Source organism: Poecilia reticulata, chromosome 22 (assembly GCF_904066995.2).
Source record: "Poecilia reticulata chromosome 22, P_reticulata-male-v2, whole genome shotgun sequence".
NCBI classification, from domain to species: domain Eukaryota; kingdom Metazoa; phylum Chordata; class Actinopteri; order Cyprinodontiformes; family Poeciliidae; genus Poecilia; species Poecilia reticulata.
The window spans coordinates 7215258-7226783 of NC_088851.1; the positions used below are offsets into that span (position 1 = coordinate 7215258).

An 11526-nucleotide genomic window follows, 5' to 3' on the forward strand; every position below is an offset into this window, starting at 1 on the left:
ATGGAGATGTACTCTGTAGCTTTGAAGTGTCAAAACAGGAAAACGAGAATGACTTTGCACCTTGTCTTTCATGATGTTCTCCAAATTTTCCTGCAGTTTGGCTATTTGGCTTTGTGCCTCTGTTAGCTTTTCGGTGCTGTCGAGCAATTCCGTCTCGAGCCGCCTGTTCTCTGAAACACACAATGGTTTATGTTTTTGTTGTTGTTGTTCTACATTCATGGATGAATGTAAAATAAAAAGCGACAACGCGACTCGAGAGCCTTTCGGCACCTTGACCGAGATGGAGAGGTGATCTCTGAGTAATGATTCCTCCTCCCGGATCTTCCGGATCTCCGCCTCCAGTTCTTCGCGCTGCAGGCCCGCCTGCTGCTGCATCTGGTCCATCTCCTTCGTCAGCTCCGACCGGACGGCCGTCAGCTTCTCCTTGTAGTCCTGCTCAAGCTTCCCACATCAATCAAAAAGTATAAATGGACATTTAGGACAGAAAAAGAAACAAGTTTCCATTTGATAAATCCCACAAAACAGTACGATAGAGTCATTTCTGAAAGGAAAGCCACCAAGCGCTTCAAACTTAATTTCCTGTGCCACAGGAAAGACCATAAAAGCTGGATTTTATTTCATTTCATTTATCTTCGGACGTTTGTACGGTTAAATTTGAGCTCATTTAGACACTTTTCCAGCCTTGCACAACTCTGCTTCAAATAAAGAACTTTACAAGTCAATGTCACTTTTATGGACAGTTATAAAAACAAGTGAAACTGAGATGCTAAATGTGAAGCGGTTGATCGTTCTGGTGCACCTAAAAAAAGAAAAAGAAAAAAAAAAGCAGAAGAAGTTAGGCACACCAGTGCAAAAGTCTACAGCTACAAATCAAACATCTTTCTCAAAGAAACCCAAAAACCAAAGAACACACAATGAAAGAGCAGATGCACTTTGCCAACTATACTTTAATATAAAGTTTGTGAAATCTTTCAGGTCTAAAATTAAGATGACATCCAACACGTTTGCAGACGTTACGGATGCCCTGATTTCCAAAGTCTTCGGCGTTTGGACTTTTAGTCAGAAAAAAACAAAAGCAGAGGCGACGACTGACCTGAGGTTGAGGTTGTTTGTGTGCTCTATCGCAGAGTGATGCTCGTCCACTTCTGTGGCGAGCTGAGTCTTCTGCTTCTCCGCTTTTTCCAGATCAGACTGGATTTTTGCCTTCTCTCGGATTTCTCTGTCGACTCGCTCCCTGAGAAGAACCACACAGGTTTGGGTCAGCAGAACGAAATAAGATCCATCATCGTGCAGTTTTGACGCTTTCATTTCAACTAGATTATGAAAACGGTCTCATAGAAGTGAACGAGCAGCGACTCTTCCTCACAGCAGGTATCTGATCTCGGCTTTGAAGCTCGCTAGCGCTGCTTGGTGAACTTGATTCTTGGTGCTGAGCAGCTCGTTTTCGAGGGCCACGGTGAGTTCGCCGAGACTCAGTTTTCCTTCTAGATCAAAATTCAAAGCCTAAGGAAAAAATAATAATTTGCTTTTTTACACAATTGTATTTTCTTTTTGGTTCAGAAAGATGGCCCGAGTCAAACTACGGTGTGGCACCTGCAGGATCTCGGCGCTGTTTTCTATCCCCTCCTCTATCCAGGCGTCCAGGACGTATTCGGCCGGCGTGAAGCCGCTCCCGTCGTCGAGTGTCGAGAACAGACGCATGCCGATGGTGCTGGTCAGAGCCGAGATCCTTCGGCCGCCCTCGTCGAACGGCTGCAACCGAAACCAAACCGCATCTTAGACCTACAAACACTACAGAGATCCAATTTATAGCTTTTTTTTTTTTTTTTTTTAAACAAACGATGGAGGCTTGCTCCTGTCTTACTATTTTTCACATTTGGTGAAAGCTTTCAGAGTATTCCATTTGGATTTATGTGACAAACCAGTACAATCCAATCCATTTGTGGGTAATTTAGCCTAATTGCAGCCAGAACTTTGAGGCCTGTTGCATAACATTAGTGAACAAACAGCGTCACGAAACCCAAACACACCAGACAAGTCATGCAAAATGTTACATGAAGCAGAAAACTAACATTGCACATGATGCTGAACAAAACATCCAACTGATACAACGTGGCAGCTTCAGGTTGTACCACATCATGACATGTACTGGGAGTATTCAACGTATATTTTACGGAGTCTGTTTCAACTGTAAAGTGTTTGTGTTGATGCATATGGACATTTAAAATTTTGGGACTTTTTTAGAATGAGATTTTCACTGAATCATGGGCTTTCAAAAATAAATGTAAAAGTAAGACAAAGGACTCCGCTTTAATAAAACCTGCTTGTTTTTAAATACAAAAAACATCCAGCAACTTTCACTCACTTGGCTGCACTCATTACTAAAAGTGGGTTAAATATAGTGAGCTTTTTGTAGGAGTGACCCAGATCCTGAGAATAAAAGACAAAAATCTGAAAAACAACCCAAATACTAAAGGAAGTTGTATGCAGTTCTTTTAAAAGGGAAAAAATTATTTAACATAGTTTTTTTTTATCTGAAAAATCTATTTCTTTAAAATACTACATGTCAAGTTCATAGTTGAGCAAATGAATCAAATAGTTTTTTTGTATTTTTATTTAATAGAAAAAGATAAATAAAACTGACACTACAAGGCTCTTTTCAACTTCGCTGTATTGACCAAGCAAAAGACGGTTAAAGAGTCTTTTGCTTGGGGGTTTAATACATAGGCACACCACACTTTTCAGAGTTTTATTGGAAATACTTTTGAAAACTTTAGAACATTTTCCTTAGAATTCTGCAATAGTTTGTGTAATTCCTAAAAATACATCAAGATTTGTGGCTGCAATGTGGAAAAAGTTCAACTGGTACCAACACTTCTGGTCGGTAAACCAACCTGAGTCGAGTGATGTCGTTTAAGTTGCCTGTAGGGAGTGGAGGCGGAGGGAGTTAGCGGTTTGTTGTTCACGACCCTGGAGACGAACTCTTGGACATTCATCACTCCGTCGTCAGTGAGACTGAGAGCGTCACGGTTAGCCTAAAAAAAAATCCAAAAACAGTTGTTTAAAACTACGTTTAAGATAAGTTGAAACTAAATTTCTTTGTAAAGTTGAAGGTCTAGCATTCAACTCTTCGGTTTCTGTCACACCTCCAGACCCAAATGTTCACACAAGGCCAGCAGTTCAGAGGGAGCAGCACATCCGTCCCACGCCATCGCCAGCTCCTCGCAAGCTTCACGCAGCCGCTCCTGCAAGCGGGGAACGACGGACCCCCGGGGTCTGCTCGGCTCGTCTGGGTTCCACAGGTGCATTTGGCCTGCGCCACGAAGGCAAATTCAGTCTTGAACAAGCACCATCATTGTGTGGGGAACTTTCTGAAATGACTGACTCGGACATACCTTCTGCCTCGTACTCCTCTGTGCTGCTTTCATGGGCATTCCAGCGCTGCCGGAGGAAATTAAAACAGAAAAAAAAAAAATCAGGGTTTCTAAAAGTTTCACCAACTAAAATGTAACTCTTTTTAACACCATTATGAACTGAATTCAAGACCTACTTCGCCACAGAAATGTGCAAAATTTTCCCAACCAACTGGTGATGAAATTGCACTTATACAGAATAACGCAAAAAAAAGAAAGAAAGAAAAGAAACGGCAATTAGCTCGCTAGCTAGCCACCAAGGGTATGTTAGCATCGAATCTAAGTGTGGCTGAAATTTTGCTTGACAGAAAAGTCCGCAACAAAAAAATAAAATACATAGAATATATGATATTAAACAATTCTGTCAAGACAAAATTTAAGACCTGTGATTAAAAAATTAAAATACCAAATTAAATTTAAGACATATTAAGGCCTTAATTTTAGATAAGCTTTTAAGACCAAATTGTAAATGTTGTAATAAATTTACAACATGACAAAAAAAGGAAACAAATTACTATTTTACAAACCAATAATTTACCAAAAAGAAAAAAAATGAATAGGCTGAAGTCAAGGCTTGTACTTGCCTACCCTATTCATAGACTCCAGTAATGAAAGATGTCTAATGTCCCATCAGGAAGACATGATGGACGCTACATATACATGATAATATAAGACTTTTTAATGATGTGTGGACACCCTAAAAATTCCCCTCTAAGAACAAGTGCTGGAAATATTGATGTTATTAAATGTTATAAAATTATCAAAGACAAAAATCTATTGTCTGGGTCCCTATATGAAGTGGGACATCAAAAACAAAGGTAAATCAAATTAATCTTCACATATTTGCCTTTGTCTCTCGCAACTGATTTCACACAAAGTCCTCTGCTTTTAAAAAAGGAGTTTGGCCAGGTGTGACCTCCTGAGCTGAAATCTACTCCCGGAGTCACCCTCTATTGTTTGAGAAGCCGTCACAGTGGGAACAGAGAGCAGATGGGATTCTGCGAGTGGCATTTTGATACATGGAGTGGAGGCATCCAGGAGGGTGGGGGTCGCTGGAGCTCATTGTTCCTCCACCCTCCTCCACCCACAGCACCAGGTCTGCAGTCTCTGTGGCACAGCCCCCCTGTGACCCAGACCCATCTGCTGGCCCACAGCGGCAGACATCATCAATTGTTGGAGCCTAGAGTAGTTAACACCAAGACACACTTCAGTTTAGCATCTCAGAGTGTGTTTGTCTACAGGCATCAGGGGTGGAGTCAAAACGGGATGCTACGGGAATATGTAGATTATAATTTTATACCATTCCTGACACTTTAAATTAAAACTTTTACCTAATTTGGTTTAATTTTCCACATGTTGCACAATACATAAGTTGGGTTCTGACTGGGAAGAAGAAAAACAAAGAATTATGAACTTTTTATCTAGTGGGAGATGATGTTGTACTTGTCATCACAAATGATCACAATTTTAGCTTCAACAAAACATCTGTATCTCTCATCCTCTGACAAAGAAATCTGAATTATTCAGATTAAAGACAGATTAATCAATGAACTGCAGCTAGATTCAACCCAAGCATACTAGCTCACGTCAAAAGCACAAAACTTTCAAGGGCTATCCTTAAAGTCCCAAAACTCTCAGCATGCAGGGCTGACTCAAAGCCCAACGCAGCCAGTGTCAGGTCATAAAAAAATGCCACCAACACCGGTTACGTGTTGATAATCCACGGCTTTTGAAACAGCAATTATGCCAACGTTATTTACAGAAGAGTACCGACTGCTTATGCAATCGGTGTCTTGTGAATCCTGCGCTGGAGCGACTACCTCGCATTTTAAAAGGCCCACTCTGAACGACGCTAAGCTGATTAGCTAAGAATACAGCCTCAACGCCTGGCAGAGGCTGCCGTGTTAACGCAGTACAGGCAAGGACAGGGCAGGAGGCGATAAGAAAGGCATCCAAATGTGTTCGGAGGGGTGGGGGAACCTTAGCCGTTTACCTCACGCTTCCTGGGAACAGCAGAGTCATAGTTGTCCTCCAAGTCGTCCTCATCGGCCGGGTTAACGTTAGGAACCTCAGACAAGTCTGAAAAGGGCTCCAGGAACTCTGGCGTGGAGCGGCGGCCATAACGTTTGCTGCCCTTCACAAACTTTGGTTGGATTTCGGGAGACTCTGTGGTGAGAACGTGACAAGGAAAGTAGCAATTTATAGAACAGCATCCTGGGTTTTTTTTTTTTTTTTTTTTAACAAATTTTTTTTAATAAAAAACAGATATCAAAGTACATATCTGGCTTTTCCTGTACTTCTTAAAAAGAAATAAAAGTGCTTTATATTATTTGGTAAAAGTGGTAGCTTGTTTATAGGTAGAAAATGTTTTATTTGACCTTCCAATCCAAGGTGTTTAAGAGAGAACCGTCTATTTATTGCCACTTCTTAAGCTTTAAATGCAGAAAAAAACTCTAAAAATAACCCCTGTGACTAATATTTACCCAACGCCTTTGGTGGCCACTTCTCTAAAGCTGACAACTTCTGCAAAAAGCAGAAACCAAATAATGATTTTACACCAAGGTGTTCCCATTCTCTCAGCGATGCTTTCATTGCATTACAGGTCAACGGGCACATTATTTTCAGGAAATTCACCGGAATCGCAAATATTATTCTTTCAACTGAGACGTGACAATTGACAGGACTGTATTTACTCTAGCAGTTCAAGACGTGATTGTCAATATTACTCATCACAACATAAAAAATATAATAAAAAAAAATAAAAAATCAATCCTAGACCGACACAGCTGACGCAAAGCGAGACGACATGGACCTGAAATCATTTTTGCATCACGTACGGTAGACAAGCGAGGCAGAAGTCGAGCAAACACGACAGTCAGCTAGACGGCCAGAGATGTGCAGCTGAGTCAGCATGAGGGCTGCTCCGCCTCAGCAGTCACCTTCTCCACTATTAGAGTCTCTGAGTTCAATATTTAACTTGAGGCTTTTCTAAATAAAGACGTTACCTGGCTTTGGCGAGGGTTCCTGTTCGGCTTGAGGAGGCTCAGTGGTCGATGACAAAACCAGGATCAGAGCGTGCTTGAACTGGTCAAAGTCGACCTGAGAATAAGAATCAAATATGTCAAAACACAAGGCATTTTTAACCCGGTCGAGTCAAAACTTGACTCAGACACGACAGCGAGGGAACTGCGAGGACGGCGGCGATCGCCTTAAGAAAATGTACTCCCCCAAATCACAGTTTGTATTGTGCCTGAATTTTTCTATGCAAACTTCCCACTAAAATGCACCACATATGCTTGTTTCACTTGCTTTTGCTTTGTCAGAACAGAAACGCTGCTCGCAGTCTGATCTCGCACTAAAATTAGACGGTGCAGGCAGTGCTGCATGTGCCTGGATGGTGGGGCTAACCAATTAACCAATAGGACTGGACTCAGAAGATGACCTGCAGTGAAGGCAGCAGGTGATGCAGCATTTATGCATCAATGAGACGTTCCTGAAGAAGCACAAACAGCTTCTGGGTGTGTTGCTTTTGCTCGTTTTCCCTGAAATCTCTTTTGTGTTCTTATATGCAGCTTGATTTTTTTATTTTATTTTATTTTTTTGCTACTGAATCCAGGAAGCTTATTTTGCGCGTGGAATTTGATTAAAAACAAGAAATTACTCAGTAGAACTCTGGTTGCTTTACGCCTAAGGTGAAGTTACCAGAGTTGTGTGCGCATTGGAAGCTTAGCGCATTGATCAAATGCAACAAATAAGCAAAACAAAGAAGAAAAATGAGGCTTTGAAGGCTTCTTGAGAAGTCTGCCGTATAGTAATAGCTATAAATAAACTTCAAGATTGCGCAGAATTTAAGCGATGCAACTCTGCAAGAGAAAGCCGATCGAAATTCCTTAGCCGAGCCGTAATTCCCTTGAAACGTGTCTGACTGTCTGGAAGATGCTTCAGCCAGGAGCAGCAGAGGTCACACTTCAACAATCAGCAGCTGCCAACCCTGAATACACTGATTTTCTTTGTGCCTCCGAGGCCGACGGCTGGCGCCTTTAGGGTCCTTTTTCTTTCTCTCTCCCCCTCCTCTTTGGGCGTTCATTGTGGGGCGTCGCGGTCGGGCGATCGGTTCACCTAACATTCACCCCCGCCCGCACACACCCGCCCATGCGAGACAATAGCCACCCGTCTGCAACACGCTTATACACAAACAAAACCCTAGGAGAAAGTGTGAAGGCAAGCATTTTGGAAAAAAAAAAACAAACAAAAAAAAAAACACTCATGTTTCATCCAAAGAGATTAAAACGAATAAAGGATAATCAGTCAACACACGCACTGAGTTTATCATATTTGACTCCTGCTGTTGCTTCATATAAACACCCAGGAAGAGCACAATCACACATGTGAATAATGATTAACCCGAGCGGTCGTCTTGGTGATGGACGCGCTGAATGAGATTTTCTCAACAAGACGGCAAACAAAGCAGCAGAACATATAGGTTGTGGGTAAGCAGCCAATTATGGAGGAGGTTTTCCTTCAGGAAGGCAAAAGAAATGATGAAGACTTTTTTTTGTCTTTAAACATGTGCCTGTCCAACAGTGTGGCGCTCAGAACTGGGGTTTGTTGTAAATCTGGCGGGGCTTTTTAAACCCAACAGATTTACTTTCACAAGTGGAGAATTACAACTTTTGATCCACTTGATATACATGAAACTTTATTAGAAATGGCTTTGGGTTTAATTCACATAATAAATAATAATAATAATAATAATAATAATAATAATAAAAGATTAGATATGCTTGGTGTGCCGTGGTGGCACAGGGGTAAAGAACAACAAAAACTGTGTTGGCCTGAGTCCTCGATGTGATCGTCCCAGGTTTGAATCCCGGCCTGATGACTTTCGCCCCTCTCATTACCCACCTTCCTGTCTAATAATTCTCAAATATAAGGCCACTACAGCCAATAAAACCTTTACCAAACATATCAAGATGAGATATGCTTAATGCAGAGTATGATAAACTACTTTCATATATGCAGGATTTCTGAAACATCCAACAGATTATATATAAGGAATTTTTTAAGACCGTTATGATTTAACTTTAACACAAATATGAATTCGATTTTAGATTTATGGCAAACTCATTTCGGACTAGAATAATTTGCTTGATGGTCGTGACGGGGTTCGCTCGTTTAAAACGCGCCACATAAAGTTAGTTGATCTACTTATTATGGTCTAAACAGAGGAGCAGATGGAGAGTTTAACCTGCTGAGGAAATAAAGAAAGTAAGTAGAGTGCAGACTGTAACGAGTGCAGCGCACTGCGTGCGAACGCCGCTCTGCTCAAGCAGCGGTGGAGACAGAATCCTATCAAGCCCAGAAGATCTGCACCTGATTCACAACAAGCGACAAGACGGAGCTGGAAGACGTTAAATAAAAGAGGGAACAGCTACACTGCTTACTTAAACAGTAGTCTAAAAACAGAAGCAGTAAAATCTTAACTAAAATAAAATTTTCTGGCCTGGGTCTATGATTAAAATTAAACAGTCAGGTTGGATCTAAACTCTAAAAAAAGAGTTACAAAAATGCTGCTAAGGCTAGCGCTTAAAAACCTACCTATAAACGACTCGTAAGAAAGCGAAACAAATGGGATTTTTCCTCACCCTGGCAGTGAAGTGGTCTTGGTTCTGGAGCAGAGTGTGGATGAGAGTTGGCGCGGCATCGTCCAGGTGCAGAGACTGACAGAGGTCGGAGAGCTCCTCCGGACTCAGGGAGCCGCAGCCACTTGTGTCGAAACTGTTAAAGACTTCCTTCAGGCGCTCCTCGTAGTCGTCCTGCCCTCGGCCGTCATCCATCCCACAGGACAGCAGCCTGCCCTGCAGCGGATAAGATACACAGAAGTTCAACCCGGAGAGCTCACAGAACCGAACGTTCCTGTTCGCCAACGCCACACAGCTTACAAGCAGGAGGGGAGCGTCTACTTCGCCAGCGCGGTTGTCCGACGGCGCCTTCATCTGAGGCGCAGTGCTCAGCCACTGAGCTCGCCACAAACTCCTCCAGCGTCATTTATGGCAGAGGCTTTGGGTAATCCGATTACAATGATGAGACTATCAGGTAAGTGTTGCTCAGGAACTGAGCTTTAGACACACACACACTCACACACTCACACACACACACACACACACACACACACACACACACACACACACACACACACACACACACACACACACACACACACACACACACACGCCCTCAGCAGCATTTGTAGAGATGGTTTTACTTGATCTGACTGTAACGATTATACAATCAGGTGAACTGACAGTGATGGGCATTTCTGAGACTAATCATTTTGATGCAGCCTGAAGGTAAAAAGAGTAAACTGTAACCTTGTTAGATAAAAGTGTCATAACGTGACGGAAACGGAAACATGCTCGATCTCCGAGGTTACACAAGGACAAACGTTTAAGTCCAGCATTTACTGGTCAACAGCGTGAATTTCACACCAGCAGATCAAGTTCTTCGCTTTCATTTCTGACGCTTTATTTGCTTCCGCTGAAAAGCAACACCAGCGAATACAAACTGATTCATTTAGTGGCAACACACTGAACATTTCTGTGCATCTAAATACAGCACACACTTCACTAAAACTGTATTCATCAATATGTTGTTTTCACAGCTGTAGGAGTTACTGTTGCCTTTCCGCTTTAGACGAGAATCTGATCATATTTTTTGCACTTTTGACTCAAACGTTTGCGTTAATACCATGATACTATCGGACTTTTAGTCAATGCTATCCTACTGTGAACTTCTCAAATAAGCCCAGCATACGATCAAATTCATCGCTACTGAAATGATTCGTTTTGTTGGTTTTGTTCCCTCTTTGCTCTTTGTAGCAGCTTCACAATTACTTGCTTTCTGTTTTTAACAAATAGCGCCCCACTCTGGGATTTTGACAATGCGTGCGCCGTCCGACCTCCTCCTGCTTTTCCAGCTGCTCTGAGAGATCATCAAGCACTCGGGCAGGCCAGGTGTCCCCCCACACTCCAGACTTGGGATCCCCTCCATTCACCACAGACAATAGCTGCCTCTTCACAAAAAAAAAGAAAATCAATCAAGACCCTACATCTGGACGTTTCAGGGGCTTCCGTAAGCAAAAGAATCACACAAAGAAACTGTAGTAATGAGGAAACTAAACGGATCAATAAATAAATAAATATGTGATTCGCTTTACTTTCTACAGTCGACCTCTAAGCCAATTTAGCTCTTAGACCTTCACCATCAGAGCTGCTTACGGGGACGACAGCTGCCGCCGCCGCAGAGGAATCACCCGCTCCAAGTCATAACAATGAGGTTAATCCTCACACACAGCATTGATAGGTAACTGCATTCATTATGTCCAGCAGATGTTAGTCAGGAAAATACTCAAAAGTGTTCGTCTTCATGCGTTAACCCCACAGCCTGTTGATGCAGCATCATTTTATATGAGGCCTTTAAAAACATGATAATAATAAGCCCAAAGTTCTTCTTTATTCTACTTCTTTGTGTGTTATTGTGGGGGGTTTTAAACTTGACACTAATTAAAACTAAATTACGTTACAGAAATCAAAACTTTAACCGTTTAAAAATGAGTTTGGTTGTGATCACGGGAATTATTTTGTTGTCATTGTGTAAAAGTTTGGACACAGAGTTTAGAGAACAGAAAAAGAGTGAAGGTAGAGGTTTTTAATTTCTCAACTTTGGACTTACTTCAAATTTCCCTTTTTTTCCTAATAGTTCCTACGACATTCTGGACATTTTAGAACACAAATCACACAGATGCATCGTATTTTCTGCATGTTCTCACGATGAAAACGAAACAAAAACATAACGGTGAAGCAATAGAGCACTGTTCCACAACACACACACACACACACACACACACTCTAAAATGACTTATTTCTGTTTAATATGATAACACGACTGAAACGTATCAAGTCTAAACCATTAAGTTAGTAAGTTATTGATTCAGAGTCAATAACTCAAAAACCAAAACACTTAGTGAGTAGGAAAAAAGGCTTTGGTGTAACTGAAACATAAAATTAATGTAACAGAGAAATGTAACATTTTAGCTCGGAGATAAATAATTAAG

The 11526-nt window shown here is 41.7% G+C and overlaps 2 protein-coding genes across 2 annotated transcripts in view; both read right to left on the minus strand.

Moving 5' to 3' along the window:
* LOC145550054 (ninein-like) overlaps window positions 1–539 on the minus strand; it is a 12671-nt gene extending 12132 nt beyond the window's left edge. The window contains exons 1-2 of the mRNA XM_081603437.1: window positions 519–539; window positions 271–441 (exon numbers count right to left, since the gene is read on the minus strand). Of these exons, the coding sequence (XP_081459563.1) occupies window positions 271–441; window positions 519–539 (192 nt within the window). The remainder of the gene's footprint in view (window positions 1–270; window positions 442–518) is intronic.
* The window catches only part of nin (ninein (GSK3B interacting protein)), a 38878-nt gene extending 27576 nt beyond the window's left edge, over window positions 1–11302 (minus strand). The window contains exons 1-10 of the mRNA XM_008399004.3: window positions 9356–11302; window positions 9059–9271; window positions 6419–6512; window positions 5407–5579; window positions 3396–3441; window positions 3147–3313; window positions 2895–3035; window positions 1594–1752; window positions 1367–1503; window positions 1094–1234 (exon numbers count right to left, since the gene is read on the minus strand). Coding sequence (XP_008397226.1) covers window positions 1094–1234; window positions 1367–1503; window positions 1594–1752; window positions 2895–3035; window positions 3147–3313; window positions 3396–3441; window positions 5407–5579; window positions 6419–6512; window positions 9059–9271; window positions 9356–9409 — 1325 coding nt within the window. The 5' untranslated portion in view covers window positions 9410–11302. The remainder of the gene's footprint in view (window positions 1–1093; window positions 1235–1366; window positions 1504–1593; window positions 1753–2894; window positions 3036–3146; window positions 3314–3395; window positions 3442–5406; window positions 5580–6418; window positions 6513–9058; window positions 9272–9355) is intronic.
* Window positions 11303–11526: the final 224 nt, after the last annotated feature.